This window comes from Gopherus evgoodei, chromosome 6 (assembly GCF_007399415.2).
Source record: "Gopherus evgoodei ecotype Sinaloan lineage chromosome 6, rGopEvg1_v1.p, whole genome shotgun sequence".
Taxonomy (NCBI): domain Eukaryota; kingdom Metazoa; phylum Chordata; order Testudines; family Testudinidae; genus Gopherus; species Gopherus evgoodei.
Genome location: NC_044327.1, coordinates 96,891,550 through 96,905,192, shown reverse-complemented (window position 1 = coordinate 96,905,192; position 13,643 = coordinate 96,891,550). Strand labels below are relative to the sequence as shown.

Below are 13,643 nucleotides of genomic sequence, written 5' to 3'. Positions count from 1 at the left end.
TCAATGGCCTAGAGGGGCAGGAAGCTGGAGGATTCCAGGTTGGCTGGAATGAGCCAGGGAGGTGAGGGGCAATTTTGGCTGTAGTACTGCGGGCAGCCTCTGTGAAAGCTAGGACTGTGCCACATGCAGGGCAAGTATGTGAGAGCTGGGGCGGGTTGTGAACACTTAGGTTTGTGTGCATCCTGGGAGAAGGTGAAGGCTCCCAGGGAGCATTGTACCTCACCAGGCTGGAGGCCCAGTCTGAGCAGACATAGAACCGATACCTTACCAGGCTGTCACATCTCAGTTCTGTGTGCACCACTGGTAGGATTAGAGGCCTCTGGGGGGGTAGGGGGTGAAGTTAGTGAAGGTTTTGGGCACCTTTGGAGGTGGGGGAAGGATTGTGCTGTTGCTGAATTCCCTTAAGTTTCCCAGACATATTCCAGCCTGTTGGTCTGTACCCATTCCCTTGCCTGACATTCTTTTATATAAATAGTTGGAATACCCCTCTGTGTGTTACTGGGTTTTGTGCCAAGACTTTCCGGACTCACGTAAGCAAAGGGGGCAAATACTCAACCTGGAGAGGAATAGGGCCAGGCTCGCTAGCTTAGGGCATCTACCAGCACCTCTGTCCAGCATGAACGGGTTGACACAGCATGAAATATGACAAAAGAGAGTGTTTTTAAAAACATATGCATTTATTAGATAAATAATAATGTGATGCATAAAATCCCTAAAAATACCAAAATAAACATGCATCATCTAGCTAAGGGTGTTGTTGTTCTCTCCACGGTGTTAAAATTATTTAACGTTTAATGACAATGCTTACCTGATTTGTCAGCATTACCACTATGTCACATTAAAACAATTTTGTTAAATGATTTAACTTAAAAATCTTTGAGTGGTCTCTGCATATTCCTATTTGTGGGATCAGGGAACCTGCATCATAAGCTTCCAGAATATTCTGATGGGCAATTGGGACCACTCACTCTGTCCCTTCTCCCTCCAGACAGAGACTTCCATTGGATAAAAGTGGGAAAAGAAAATTTCAGTGTGTATTGGCGGAGAGAGGGGAAGAATTCTTGTTTTACATTCATTTGATTGGCCTAAATTTAAAACATGTAATTACATAAATGGTGTCCTTCCTTTCATGATATTAATTCACTTTTTATTTTTGAACAATTTATAAATCTAGCTCTGCAAATGTTGATATTGCCAGTGTTGTCTATGTGCCTTTGTACAGTAGTAACTTCAGCTTGGTGCAGGAGAGCTGTGTAACTCTCATTCACTGTGATGGGAGCTGCACTTCTTATCCTACACCTTTTTCCTTTTTTGGTCATTCAGTTAAGCCTTTGTTCAATAAGTTGATCGATAGTGTAAAGTAGATCCCATCTGCTGATGAATTGGAACTCTGATGTCCTATCATATTTTCCCCTCAAATATACCAAGGGAATGTTTGTTTGTCCATCCATGTGTTCACTGCTCCCACAGTTGTCTTCATGCTCTAATTTCATGTTGCCTTTCTTGCATGGACTGTCCTGTTGAAATTGCAGCTCAAATCTTTACCCTCTCCTCCTTCAAATCCCTTCTCATAACCCACTATTTCTGTGATGCTTACAGGAACCTGGCCAACTGAAAAGGGATAGTTTTAAGCATCTGTTATAGGTACAGTTTAACATCTCTGAAAAAAATCATTTCATACATATGTAAAACATTAAACACCTTTCACTCCCATTGACTTAAGTGGGAAGATGAGATTGCTTAGCACCTCTGAAAATCAGGCCACACGAATATGTGAAAAATGCACATATTTTTATGGTGTCCTCGACACTTAACCTTTGTATGTCTTCTGCCCTTAGCTGCCAAAATAAGAATGGGCTGTATTTATAAGCATTCAGTCTGCTCTGCTTTGATTATTGTATCCTGTTCCTTCTTTCTTTTCTGCCCTACACTCCGCCCCACCCCCAAATATTGCAAGCTCTCTAAGGCAGAGACTATGTATTATGTGTTTGTTCTAGGTGCTCTATGGGACCCTTGTCTTGGTTCAATGCTTTAGCTGTAACCACGGTGCAAATAAATAACTCAAAATTTTAGGTCCCAGTACTGCAATCACAAATATATGGTTAACTTCACTCGTGAGTAGTTCTGCTTACCTTAAGTTGAATGCTTGCTTAAATGTTTGTGGGATTGAGGCCTGAGTTGTTAGTTTATGTTGATTATAACTAGAGCTCTGTGTTTGTCACAGAGGTTGTGAAAGTAATGGATTCTGTCACTTCTGCGGGGGCTACTGCAGCTGACCCCAGGGCTACCCAAGCAGCTGGCTCCTCCTCTGCAGCAGCCCTCCAGACACTCCCCCTCCCCAAGCACCGACCCCCTTAAGGTTTAGTCAGAGGTATTTCTAGTAAAAGAAGTTTTGTTTGACTTTTACTAAAAATACCCATGACTAAATCGTAGCCTTAATTATAACATTAGGATTAGTAATTCACTGTATAGTGTGTCTTAATTTAAAACATACCTTTAATTTTTTCTAGTAAACTATTTGTTTACTTAGATGTCACTAAAAGACCTTTTTGTGGTGTTTTCAATCATAAAATATTTCAGAATCTGACAGTAATATGGGAAATGTCTATTAAATGACATGAAAATTTAACAAATTTTTCAAGATTAGTTTTAGACCATTTTTTGTTTTTTCTTCTGCAGCGGTTGGTTCTGCACGTGCACGGCCTACTCAACTTCCTGATCAGTCTTCCTCTACACAACAGAATGGTAGTGTTTCAGATATATCTCCAGTTCAAGCTGCAAAAAAGGAATTTGGACCCCCTTGTATGTAAACCACGTATCAAGGATTCATTCATTTTAGGCATTACATGTACACTCTCTTGGACATCTATGTAATCCATAATTGTTGAATGGTCTAAACACACAGTTGTCCGTAGGTCTCCATAAGAAGCATTTTCAGATTACTGTGGGAAACAAAAGGTTGAGTTCTGTCATTGCTCTGTTGGTAATTAGGTTTTAAATGTTTTTCCTTCAATTTTTTTAAACCTTGACTGTTCATTTAAAAAAACATTTTAAAATTATTTTAAATTGTCCAGTCTTTTTTAGTTCAAACCAAGCAATCACATAAATCAGTTAGTATGTTTTTGAGGGCCATTGTCTGTTATATTTTTATTTGGTTATTTCTTGTCTAATTCCCATGAATAGTTTTTTTTGTTTTTGTGTTTGTTTGTTTTTTAAATTCAGAGGCTAATACAGTTGCAGTAGTTATGCTTTGCTAGTATTGAGCTGTTTGAGGAGCTAATCAGTGTAAAGATTTAAATAAATTATAATTATTGTTTAAAATAACATAATTGAAAACTTGTGACATTCCATGTGACAACTGAATATTCAAAAAATGTATCTTTTTCTTTAAGCACGTAGAAAATCTAATTGTGTGAAAGAGGTTGAAAAATTGCAAGAGAAACGTGAGAAAAGAAGGCTACAGCAGCAGGAACTTAGAGAAAAAAGAGCTCAGGTTTGTACTGGTAGTTCAGAGCTGAATTCTACACATCGCAGAAAGCCTGTGGCGAGAAGATCTATGCTAAGCTATTGTGATCTATGGTGTTTATATAAAATACGACTAGCTTGAAACTAAATGTTTTCTTTGTATGTGCAAAACTGAATGATTAGTCTTCAAGTTTCATAGTCATTTAGGGTGCATGGTTGTGTTGTTATGGTAACTCACCTTTTATCATTTTATCTGATTCTTTCGTTTCACATACATTTATTTTTTTAAGTTTTGCATTTGCTGGTCTGGCTATAAATACCTACAAATGCAATCTCAGTGATAACTGTTGCCTAAGAAAAACATATGGACAAAAATATTAAGATCCTTTGCCTCAAAATATGGCATAACATTTGTGACAAATTACTCTTTTCTTATCTTCAGTGGGGTGTGAGTGGCATATTTGAGAGCTTGAGGTTTGAAGGATGTTTTTTAAATACCTCTACAGACATTTTAATTTTGTAACATACAAGCAATATGGTGGCAAGTTGTTAGAACTTTCTGTTAAAATGTGAAGTTGCTAATCCTGTAAGAGAAATATTTTAAACTTAATGACTTTATCACTGGAGAGTAAAAGATTTAGAAAGACCAGTAATCATGTTGGCATTACTATATGTATGTTTTAGTCTCTAAGGAGATACTAGCAATCTGCTAAGGACATAAGTATCACCAGAAAGTAAATGATTCAAGCAACTTGATTTCATGGCTTTATGATGGGCCTAAGCTTACCTAAAAGGATATATGTGGAATTTTTTTCTCTACTTTTTCATCCATTTAAATGAATTCGAAAGATACTGTTTCTTTCTATGAGAACAAATAATACTTAGTATCCTGTTTTTTTTTGAAGTATTTCTTTTATGAGATTCTGCCTACATTAAATCTTGAATTAAATCTGAAATTATTTTATTGATTCCAAAAAGCCTTTTTTGTGTCTAGCATTTCTAAACTTCTGTATATGGGAGTTACTCTGCTGATCTATGTGACTATGCAAGTGTGGTGTTTGTTTTCAAATGTTTCTTTTTTAAAATACAACAGTATTGGAGTACTACTCTGATCAAAGCTTTTTTCAGTTCTTGAACCCCAAGTGCTAAGTTTTCAGAACAGTACTAAGGCCAAGACATTTTTTGTGATGAACAGTGTAACTTTCTGAATCTTAAAAAGAAGCAGGCATGAAGGTAACACATTTTATGTAGATTTATGTAGGATAATTTTTCAGTTTCTCTAAGTGGGTGGTGATTTTGTAAATGACCTATCTTCTTCTTCTTCTTCTTCTTCTTCTTTATCATTAATTATTTTATTACTTTAGGCAGTATTATTTTAATGAAGAAGGTTTGGGGAAAGGGCAAGAGGTCCCTCCCACCCCCTTTCAACTTTTATTATATTGAATCATTATCAAGGATGTTTTGAGTTGCCTATAAATCAAAAGTTTATTTTAAAATTGAACAGAATGCTTGTATTTTTTTTGGTTTTGTTTTTGCCGTAGAAATCCAGCTTGTTTCTTGATGAGTAATATAGTCACATGGTCAAAACTAATGATGTGTGGAAAAATATGTGGTTTAACTTTTTTGCAAAACATGTCTTTTGAAGAAAGTTAAGACTTCAGCAAACATCGTATACTTCTATTCTTGTTTCTGTAGCTTTTCTATAATTATATTTGGAAAGTATTTTCAAGTGTCATATTAATGAAAACTTTAACTTTTTTTTTTCCCCCCATAGGATGTTGATGCTACAAACCCAAATTATGAAATTATGTGTATGATAAGAGATTTCAGGGGAAGTTTGGATTATAGACCATTGACAACAACTGATCCTGTAAGTTTACCTCAGAAATTGTTTTTAAAAGGGAAGGATTTTCTTCACAGCTTTTTTTTTTTAGCCATTTATATCATTTTACCACACTTTAATTTTTTTTAAAGATATTGATGTACTTGTGAAGCAGTGAGGCCCAGATATTTAAAAAGTATTTAGGCATTGCAGTATTGAGCATTGCGGTGTCTAAGTCCCATTTTCAAAACTGACTTAGGCTCCTGAGTCTCATTTACATTCAGTGAGATTTAGGCCATTAAGTGCTTTAGTTGCTTTTGAAAATGACTTGGACATTGCAGTGTTGAGCGCTGCAGGGTCTAATACCTTTTAAAAATCTGGGCCAGAGTGATTAAACACCTAAAAGTAATTTTTGTACCCTAGGATTATAATTCTATAACTTTTAACTTGTTTAATGCTATTTGCATTGAAAGGAATTACTAAATTTTATGTCACTAAAATGTGTGCTAGCACTACAGTATTAGAACTCTACCAATGTACATTTATAGGACAGAATCTTCAAAGGAGTCTAAGAGTCTAACTCCCTTAGGTTCTTTTGAAAACCCAATTCTAAATGTGTAGATTTAGGCCTTATCTTGAAAGGTACTGAGACTATCTCCCATCTTAATGGGGCAGATCCTGAGCTGGTGTAAAATGTCATAGATTTATTGAAATCAGTGGTGCTGTGAGAATTCACACTAGCTGAGTATTTGCCCCAGTATGAGCAGGGGTTACACAACACCTTACAGGATGTGCTCTGCACCCTGCAGGATCTGGTCTTCAGTGCTCATAGCAGCGAATACAGAGTTGTGCCCATGGGTTGTTGGATATTGCACATTTCACTTTTTGAAAGTTCAGGTTTACTACCTTCAGAATAACTGGTATAGTGATCAAACTTTTAAAACACACTCCATTAAAATTAGTACTTAATTCATGAAAGATGTTTTTTTGTGTTTTGGTAGATTGATGAACACAGGATATGTGTTTGTGTACGAAAAAGGCCGCTCAATAAAAAAGGTATGACCATTTAATGTTTAGCTGGTATTAGTCTCACTAAGCAGCAGCTTCTGGTGGTGTTTGATCGTATTTGTATTATGGAATCACTTAGAGGCACCAACCAGAATTAGGGCCCCATTGAATTAGGCACTGTGCATACATGTAGTGAGAGAGAGTTCCTGCATCAAAGAGTTTATAATCTAAATAGACAAAATGGGCAAAAGGTGGTAGAAAAGTAATAGTAATATTATCATTTTGCAGATAGGAAACTGAGGCACTGAGAGATAAAGTGACTTGAACAAGGTCACATAGGAAGTCTTTGGTTGAGCTGGGAATTGTAGTGTAATATCTTGAATCCTATTCCAGTGCCTTGACCACAAAGTCCTTTTTCTCTAATTCACTCAGATTTTCTTTTAAGTGATCAGTAATTAATTAACTTATCATGTAACAACCTAATGAAAGTTCTTCCTCAGTATATTCATTTGTATAATAGAAAATATGTATATTTATAACCTAAAGTTTAAAAATCAAAATGACTGGCCTTTAAACTATAATTATATATACATAGCACAGTCCTACTGAAATGTGTGGCGGGTTTAGTAATACATCCTTTCTGGAACAGAAATATCATAGTTAGCCAAGATGATGAGAACAGATTGATTGAAATATTTCATAGGCTTTTTAGAGTAGAAAGTGGTATTATGTCAAGACATTAAATGAGGACAGTTGTGTACAGGATTTTAACAGACAAGATAATGGTTCGTGGTGTGGTCAAAATGATTCCCCACTGGTGCAGTGGAAGGCATGGGAATAATATTCCAACAAATCTCTTGTAGAATTCTATCTGATACAAAGAATATTTGAGAACTACCTGGCAGAGAGACCACACTAATAGTCCTGTATTCATATAGTTGCCAGTTTCTCCTTTACTACATGCTACTGACTGGAGTTCAGTCATCACTGAAATAAATTAACTTACTTTTTGAAAAAAGTTTTTTCCCCTCTTGTTAAAATTTTCAGGGATATCTTGGTTGGCTGAAGATTTCAGAGCATAATTTTCATAACCTCAAAATACCAAATGGTTGCAATGAGTCTTTTGGAATTGTGTTCCAGAATGACACTTTACCTTCAAGTATCTTCAACAAGACAGGAAGTGACAGGAGAATTTTGGAGAAGGGGTGGGAGAGAAAGGTACATTGTTATTTATACATAGTGAGAGCTCTTCTCTCTTGCCTTTCTTCCATGTTTCTTCTTTCATGATTCCTTGATTGTTTTCAGATCAATAAAACAGTCACAAAATCAGGTTATTTAAAACTGCTCCCCACAGCCTAGTTGGTTAGAGACATTCAGCACATGAATCTGGTAGAAATTAAATTTTCATTTTAGTATTGTAGTTCATCTTTTATTAAAATATGACATAGGAATCTAATACATTTGGGGAGAATGCTGTAGGTGATAAGTAATTGGACAAAGCTAATTAGAGAGGAAACAGCAAATTGGCAGCCTGTTGTCATGAGTCATGACTTATGGGTCTTTTGTGGTGCAGAACTGGGTCTGGTTCTGTTCCAGTCGTCTGTATTGGTGGTTGACATCAGTGAAGAAAATGATTCTGTGCAGGATGCTAGGGAGATGAGCAGCTGATTGGAAATGGGATATAAGATTGAAGTTTTACATCTGCAGAAGGAGCTAAAAAGATTCATTGTGGAAGAACCAGAGCACCCCCCTTCCCCTCCCCCCCACAAAAGGTACACACATAATACATTAAATAACATTCTGAAAAACATGCACACTTTTTTTTTGTGGAGGTTTATAAGGAACAATATTTTCAACTGCCCCAGTTTTCTAACTGGAGAAGAAAAAAGACTTGGAGAAACTTGTGTATGGTAGTTTGAAAGGAGAGAAGGTGAATAGAGAGCTTATTGTATTAGCAAAGGAATAACTTGTATATTCAAAAAAATAGTGTTTCCCTATTCAAGCTACACACGTGGAATATTTTTACTGTATTAGTCACCTAGTTTAAAATGGGACATGAAAGACTCAATTTCTACCAATCTTACACACACCGAATTCACTGAAGTCCGTGGGAGTTCCATGCACTGAGAGCTTGCAAAAACTGGGCTGGGCCCTAAAATAGCAAGGTTAAAAAGATTTAAAAATGTTCAGTTTTGTAAAATCTTGGTTTAAGAAAAAACTTATTTATGATTTACAATAGCTTGATGAGATCATCCTAGGACATAGGCCAAGACCCACTCACATTTCAGTGTTAAACTGTAATGTCCAATAATTAACATAAAGCAAAAGAAATTTCAGAGGTTATCCCAGAGAGTTATCAGAAGTAGCATAGGCTGCCATGTCAGATGATTATGACAGACATTATTAAAGACTATTTAAGATTATCCCATATACACATTCTTACTACTTAGAAGTGAGGTACAGTTTTGATGCAAAGTATGGACCTATTAAACTCTCCTTTCACCTATATTCTTCTGTGTGTCAGTTCCATATTTACTGGAGAATAATGCACATTTACAATGTGCAGTACTGCACTTGAAAACTGAGTAATTTACTTGGTAACTTGGATTTATACTTTAGTTACTTCCTAATACCTGTGTAATTAAAAGATGATGATCAAGAATCAAAACGTAATTATTGAAGTGAAAATCTTCCAACTAATTGTGGAAAACTACATTGTATTCTTAAATTGTGTGCCTATAAGAGATTTTTTTTTTTTATATGAACAGAGGCGGGGCATATTAGTGATCTTGACTGTATACAAAGGATCTTTATTTTTGTGCATCCTGTAGATGACTGGGTTCTCTGTGTGTTTTACTGATTCATACATCTCGTGCAATTAACAAACTGTAGTAATGTGTAGTAATTATAGCCCATGAACTTAATAATGCATTTCTTTTGTTTGTCTGAGAAGATAGGTAACATCCTTCGAAATGTGCAGCCTTTTCTTCTAACAAAATAATTTTAAAAGGGTTTTCACTTCAGCAGAATAAAATTTTAAAGATCAGTTTTTATGCTTTGCTGACTAAAGAATCTGCTTGTGGAGTGATTGTGAATGAAGATATATTGTGTATAAAATGGAATAAAAAGTTTCCATGGTTGAAAAATCTTCATATTATAAGAGTATAGCTATAAGGAGTTAAGCAAAGGACATGTATGAAAAATAAATGGTACCATTTGTAAAAATGTCCAGCTATGTAGGTAGTAATTCTATGTATGAATTTAAGATTAATAATCAAAATAGTGTTGGATTGTAGTTGTCCAGCTGAGGAGGGGATGTAATGAGTGAGTTAGTTAGTTTATTTGTAAAAAAGCAAAATATAAGGCAATAATCTTTGGATATGTCATAAATAAAACCTTAGAAGAACTAAAGCATTTTTTAAAGAAAGTAATTACAGAACAAACAGGCAATTGTGAATTATGAAGCTGTCATTATTTCAAGTGATACTAGAAAGGTGCTCAGAAACTGCATTTTTAAAACTTTAGTAATTTGTGTAATTACTAGGATTCCACAATGGAATTACACACTTACAAATCATAATGTGCCTGATTTTTTTTAAAATGTAGGGATCAGAAGCCGAGATCCATGACATCACATTTACTTGGAGCAGTTTCATTACCTTGGACATTGTAAGAATGTAGATGACCAAATGGTGTAAAAGTTAATATGCATAGATAGTGTATATATAGATACATATTTATATATCAATCATTTATTTTATAGAAACTGTAATGAAAGACCTTGATGTAATCACAATTCCTAGTAAAGATGTTGTGATGGTACATGAACCAAAACAAAAGGTGGATTTAACAAGGTACCTAGAAAACCAAACTTTTCGCTTTGACTATGCCTTTGATGACACTGCTCCTAATGAAATGGTTTACAGGTATGTGTGTCCACTTTTTGTGACTATTTTCTTATTTCTTTACACTTTCTGTATTCTTGGGCTTATCCTTGATCCTAGACACCCCTCCTCTTCCTCCTCCAATTGATCTTCAAATCTGTTTGCCACTTCCATAGCTTTGCCCATGTATATTTTTCCTTTAACTCAATTTGTGCTGAATTAATCTGTCCCTTAAACTCCACTTGCTGAGAATATTGTAATTCTCTGCCCTTCCTCAAATCCCACCTTTTTAGACCAGGATGTTACTTCCTCCTTTCTCATGCATGCAGTATGTGACCTCATGAACCCTTTCATCAGACCAGTCTGTTGGCCCTGTGATCACTTCAGGATCCAGTTAAAAATCACCCTTCATATTTTAAAAGCCCTTTATTGGTTCAAATTGGAGCATAACTATGTCTTTGCATGTTTCTTTCTCTATTTCTTGCACCAATCCCTCCCTTCATCCAGTGCTAGCCTCTGTTCTGTCCCGGCACAGTGTCTGCCCTGTGGGAACCTTCTATCTGTAGTGCATGCTCTCTCGAACATCTTGCACTCTATTTAATAATCTACATTTCTCCAGTCTCTGTACCTCTTTAATCTCACTCTTCCTTCCGTATTATTTCTCTCTTATCTTTGTAACTGTACTGTTCAACTCTGAAAGGAGTTTTAGGTTTGTATGAAAGTTTGTGTATTTAGATCCTCGTGCATGGTTTCTTTCATAAAACTTAATAAAAACTGCTTGCATGTATATAATACACATGTGCATGTGCACATCCACTCTTATATTGAAATAGTAAATCTCAGATCTCTTATGTTAACAGAGATTTCTCTCTTCTCTTCATAAAACATGGTGTGTTTTTTTTTCAATTTTTTTTTCTTATTTGGGAGGATAATCAAATTTAGCTTTTCCATTAAAGAAGTATTTGAAACAAGATATGTATTTTAGTGCATTACCACCATTTTTAGTTATGTCACAAAGAAAAGATGTTTTAGTGTGATCCAGTTTAATTTAGGATTTTAAATCCTCTCATACTTCCATAATGAAAATTCTTAAATTTGGGAATGAGGAGTGTTCAGCTCTACTGCATAATCATCAGTCTGTCTTTTTTTTTGATGATCTAGTGCTGTTGCAGTATATTCTACATTCATGACAGTCAGGCTAATGTCATCTTTTTAAATATATAAAAAAAAAGTTATATCACATCTTAGTTTTGAACCTCTTGTTTCTTCTGGATTTTCAGGAAGGACTAATCTTTGTATTTCTGAAAGCCTAGGATTGCATTTAAGCAACATACTAAGAGTAAAGTTGGAGTATATTTGGGCTTGGTACCATTTTAGCTCTTGAACTGTCAATGACTTATTTTATTAAACATTTCTTAGATGTATTTGTGTTTCTGCCTTGTATTAAAACAAATTCAGTCTATGCAACATACATTGTAAGTATATATTGTCAAACCAATTTATATAGAGAGCTATGTGTGCATATTCTCAGGCTAGACAAACCATATATTTTTGTAATAGATCATAAATATAAAAGATATAACTTCCAACCTATGGTACATGTTCCCCATAAAACTCCATGTGAGAAAATGGGTTGAAATAAGCGCGCGAGAAGAAAAAAGATGCTGCAAACACATTGTTAGATGTAAACAGTTGTGGGGGAAAAAAATTGACTCTGTTGCAGTGTCTTCCTTCAGGCTCTTCTGTGCTTTGGAGATTTTCATGACGTAATATTCTCTGTAACAAACTCTCTCAAGTAGCCGGGGGGGGGGGGGGAAATAATATTATCATCACTTAAAAGGAAAGTTTGTGACCCCATTTCTGCATAGTTGGTGTTCCCTAGCAAAGTAAGTATACTCCAGGAATCTTCAAGCTTTTCCTATCTAATCTAGAGTTTTCTTTTTTGAAAGCACCGTCTCTGGCATTTGTGACCTCTTCAAAACCTCTAGAGAGTTAGTGCTTTCTTCTGACGAAAGAGTGAAAGAAATTGGAATCATCTTCCATGTTTAGTTAATCTTGGAGGTCTAATTCAGGAAGAGCATATACATAAGCAGAGGAATTACTATATTGAATAGACCAACGGTTCATCTGTTCCAGTATCCTGCTTCTGGCAGTGGCCAATGCTACCTCCTTGGGAAGACTATAAAAGCCTCCTATAATACAGTATTGCACAGTTGGCTAAGTATATCATTAATATGAGGAATTTTCCTCAAAGGATGGTTGATTACCAATTTGTGCTTAAGTAACAAGACGGAGAGGTCTTGTTTCTTTGGTTTTGGCTAATATAAGTGAATTATCTGGGCCATAGGTGCTGACTTCCCCTCTCCCCGGTGGGTACTTGACCCTGGCCCACCACTTCCTGGCAATGCACTGTCCTCTCCCACCCCTATTCCACCCTTCCCCAAAGTCCCCGCCCCACCCTGCCCTTTTCCCAGCCCTGCCCCCTTCCCGCTCCGATTCCACCCCTTACCCCAAGTCCCTGCCCCTTCTCCACTTCCTCTCCTGAGCGTGCCATGTCCCCACTCCTGCCCCCAGCCCCAGAAAGTCCTGAGTGCCACCAAACAGCTGTTAAACAGCAGGTGTGTGTGTGCAGGAAGTGCTGGGAGGGTGGGGGAGGAGCAGGGATGTAGTGTGCTGGGGAGGGCAGAGAAGGAGGCGAGGAGAGAGGAGCTTGGCTGTAGGTGGGTGGAGCACCCGCTGATTTTTCTCTGTGGGGGCTCCAGCCCCAGAGCACCCACAGAGTCGGTGTCTATGATTTGGGCTACTAGTCTGTTGGGAACAGGAATTCATTCAGGAAAGTTGTTATGTAGGAGGTCAGACTAGATGGTCACAATGGTCCATTCTGGCTTTATAATATATGAATATGCTGGCCTATGGACAAAGTTGTCCTACTTCCATCTTTTATCTAATCTACTTTTATTCTCCTTGTTGCCTCCCTTACAGTGGAATCTAAGTGCTGAGTCACAGAACATTTTTCCTTGAATTAATCTAGGGTTTGTTTATAAAGCTTCTAGTTAGAAACCATTCTTCGTTAAATGATTGCTCATCAGTTCCATGTAGGTGTGTGCATGCCACGTGCACAATTGTTGGATGGTTTTTCTCTAGCGGTACCCGTCGGGTCAGCTGTGGAGCCCCCCTGGAGTGGTGCCTTCATGGCTGTGTATATAGGTTCCTGCTGACCTGCCGCCTCTTCAGTTCCTTCTTACTGCCAGTGATGGTCGTTGAAGTAGCTCCTCTTTTGCATTAGCCAGCGATTTCCTGGTGGACTCTCCTTTTCACTCTGTAAATGGTTTGAAAGTCTTAGTGATAAGGTTATAGTTAGTGATAACTGTAGTAGTTAGTTAAATTTTAGTTTAGGGTTAACCTCCTCACTATTTTGTTCCCGTCCTGGGGACTGGGGCATGCCTCGCACTTAAGGTTTCAAG

At 36.8% G+C, this 13,643-nt stretch overlaps 1 protein-coding gene across 5 annotated transcripts in view; it reads left to right on the top strand.

Annotated features, from left to right (window-relative positions):
• The window catches only part of KIF2A (kinesin family member 2A), an 89,295-nt gene that overhangs the window by 29,581 nt on the left and 46,071 nt on the right, over window positions 1-13,643 (top strand). For 3 of the 5 annotated variants that reach the window (XM_030567028.1, XM_030567027.1, XM_030567030.1), the window contains exons 5-9: window positions 2,680-2,802; window positions 3,393-3,493; window positions 5,240-5,335; window positions 6,289-6,343; window positions 10,059-10,221. In XM_030567028.1, coding sequence (XP_030422888.1) covers window positions 2,680-2,802; window positions 3,393-3,493; window positions 5,240-5,335; window positions 6,289-6,343; window positions 10,059-10,221 — 538 coding nt within the window. The remainder of the gene's footprint in view (window positions 1-2,679; window positions 2,803-3,392; window positions 3,494-5,239; window positions 5,336-6,288; window positions 6,344-10,058; window positions 10,222-13,643) is intronic. The other 2 variants (XM_030567029.1, XM_030567031.1) reach the window with 1 other exon arrangement.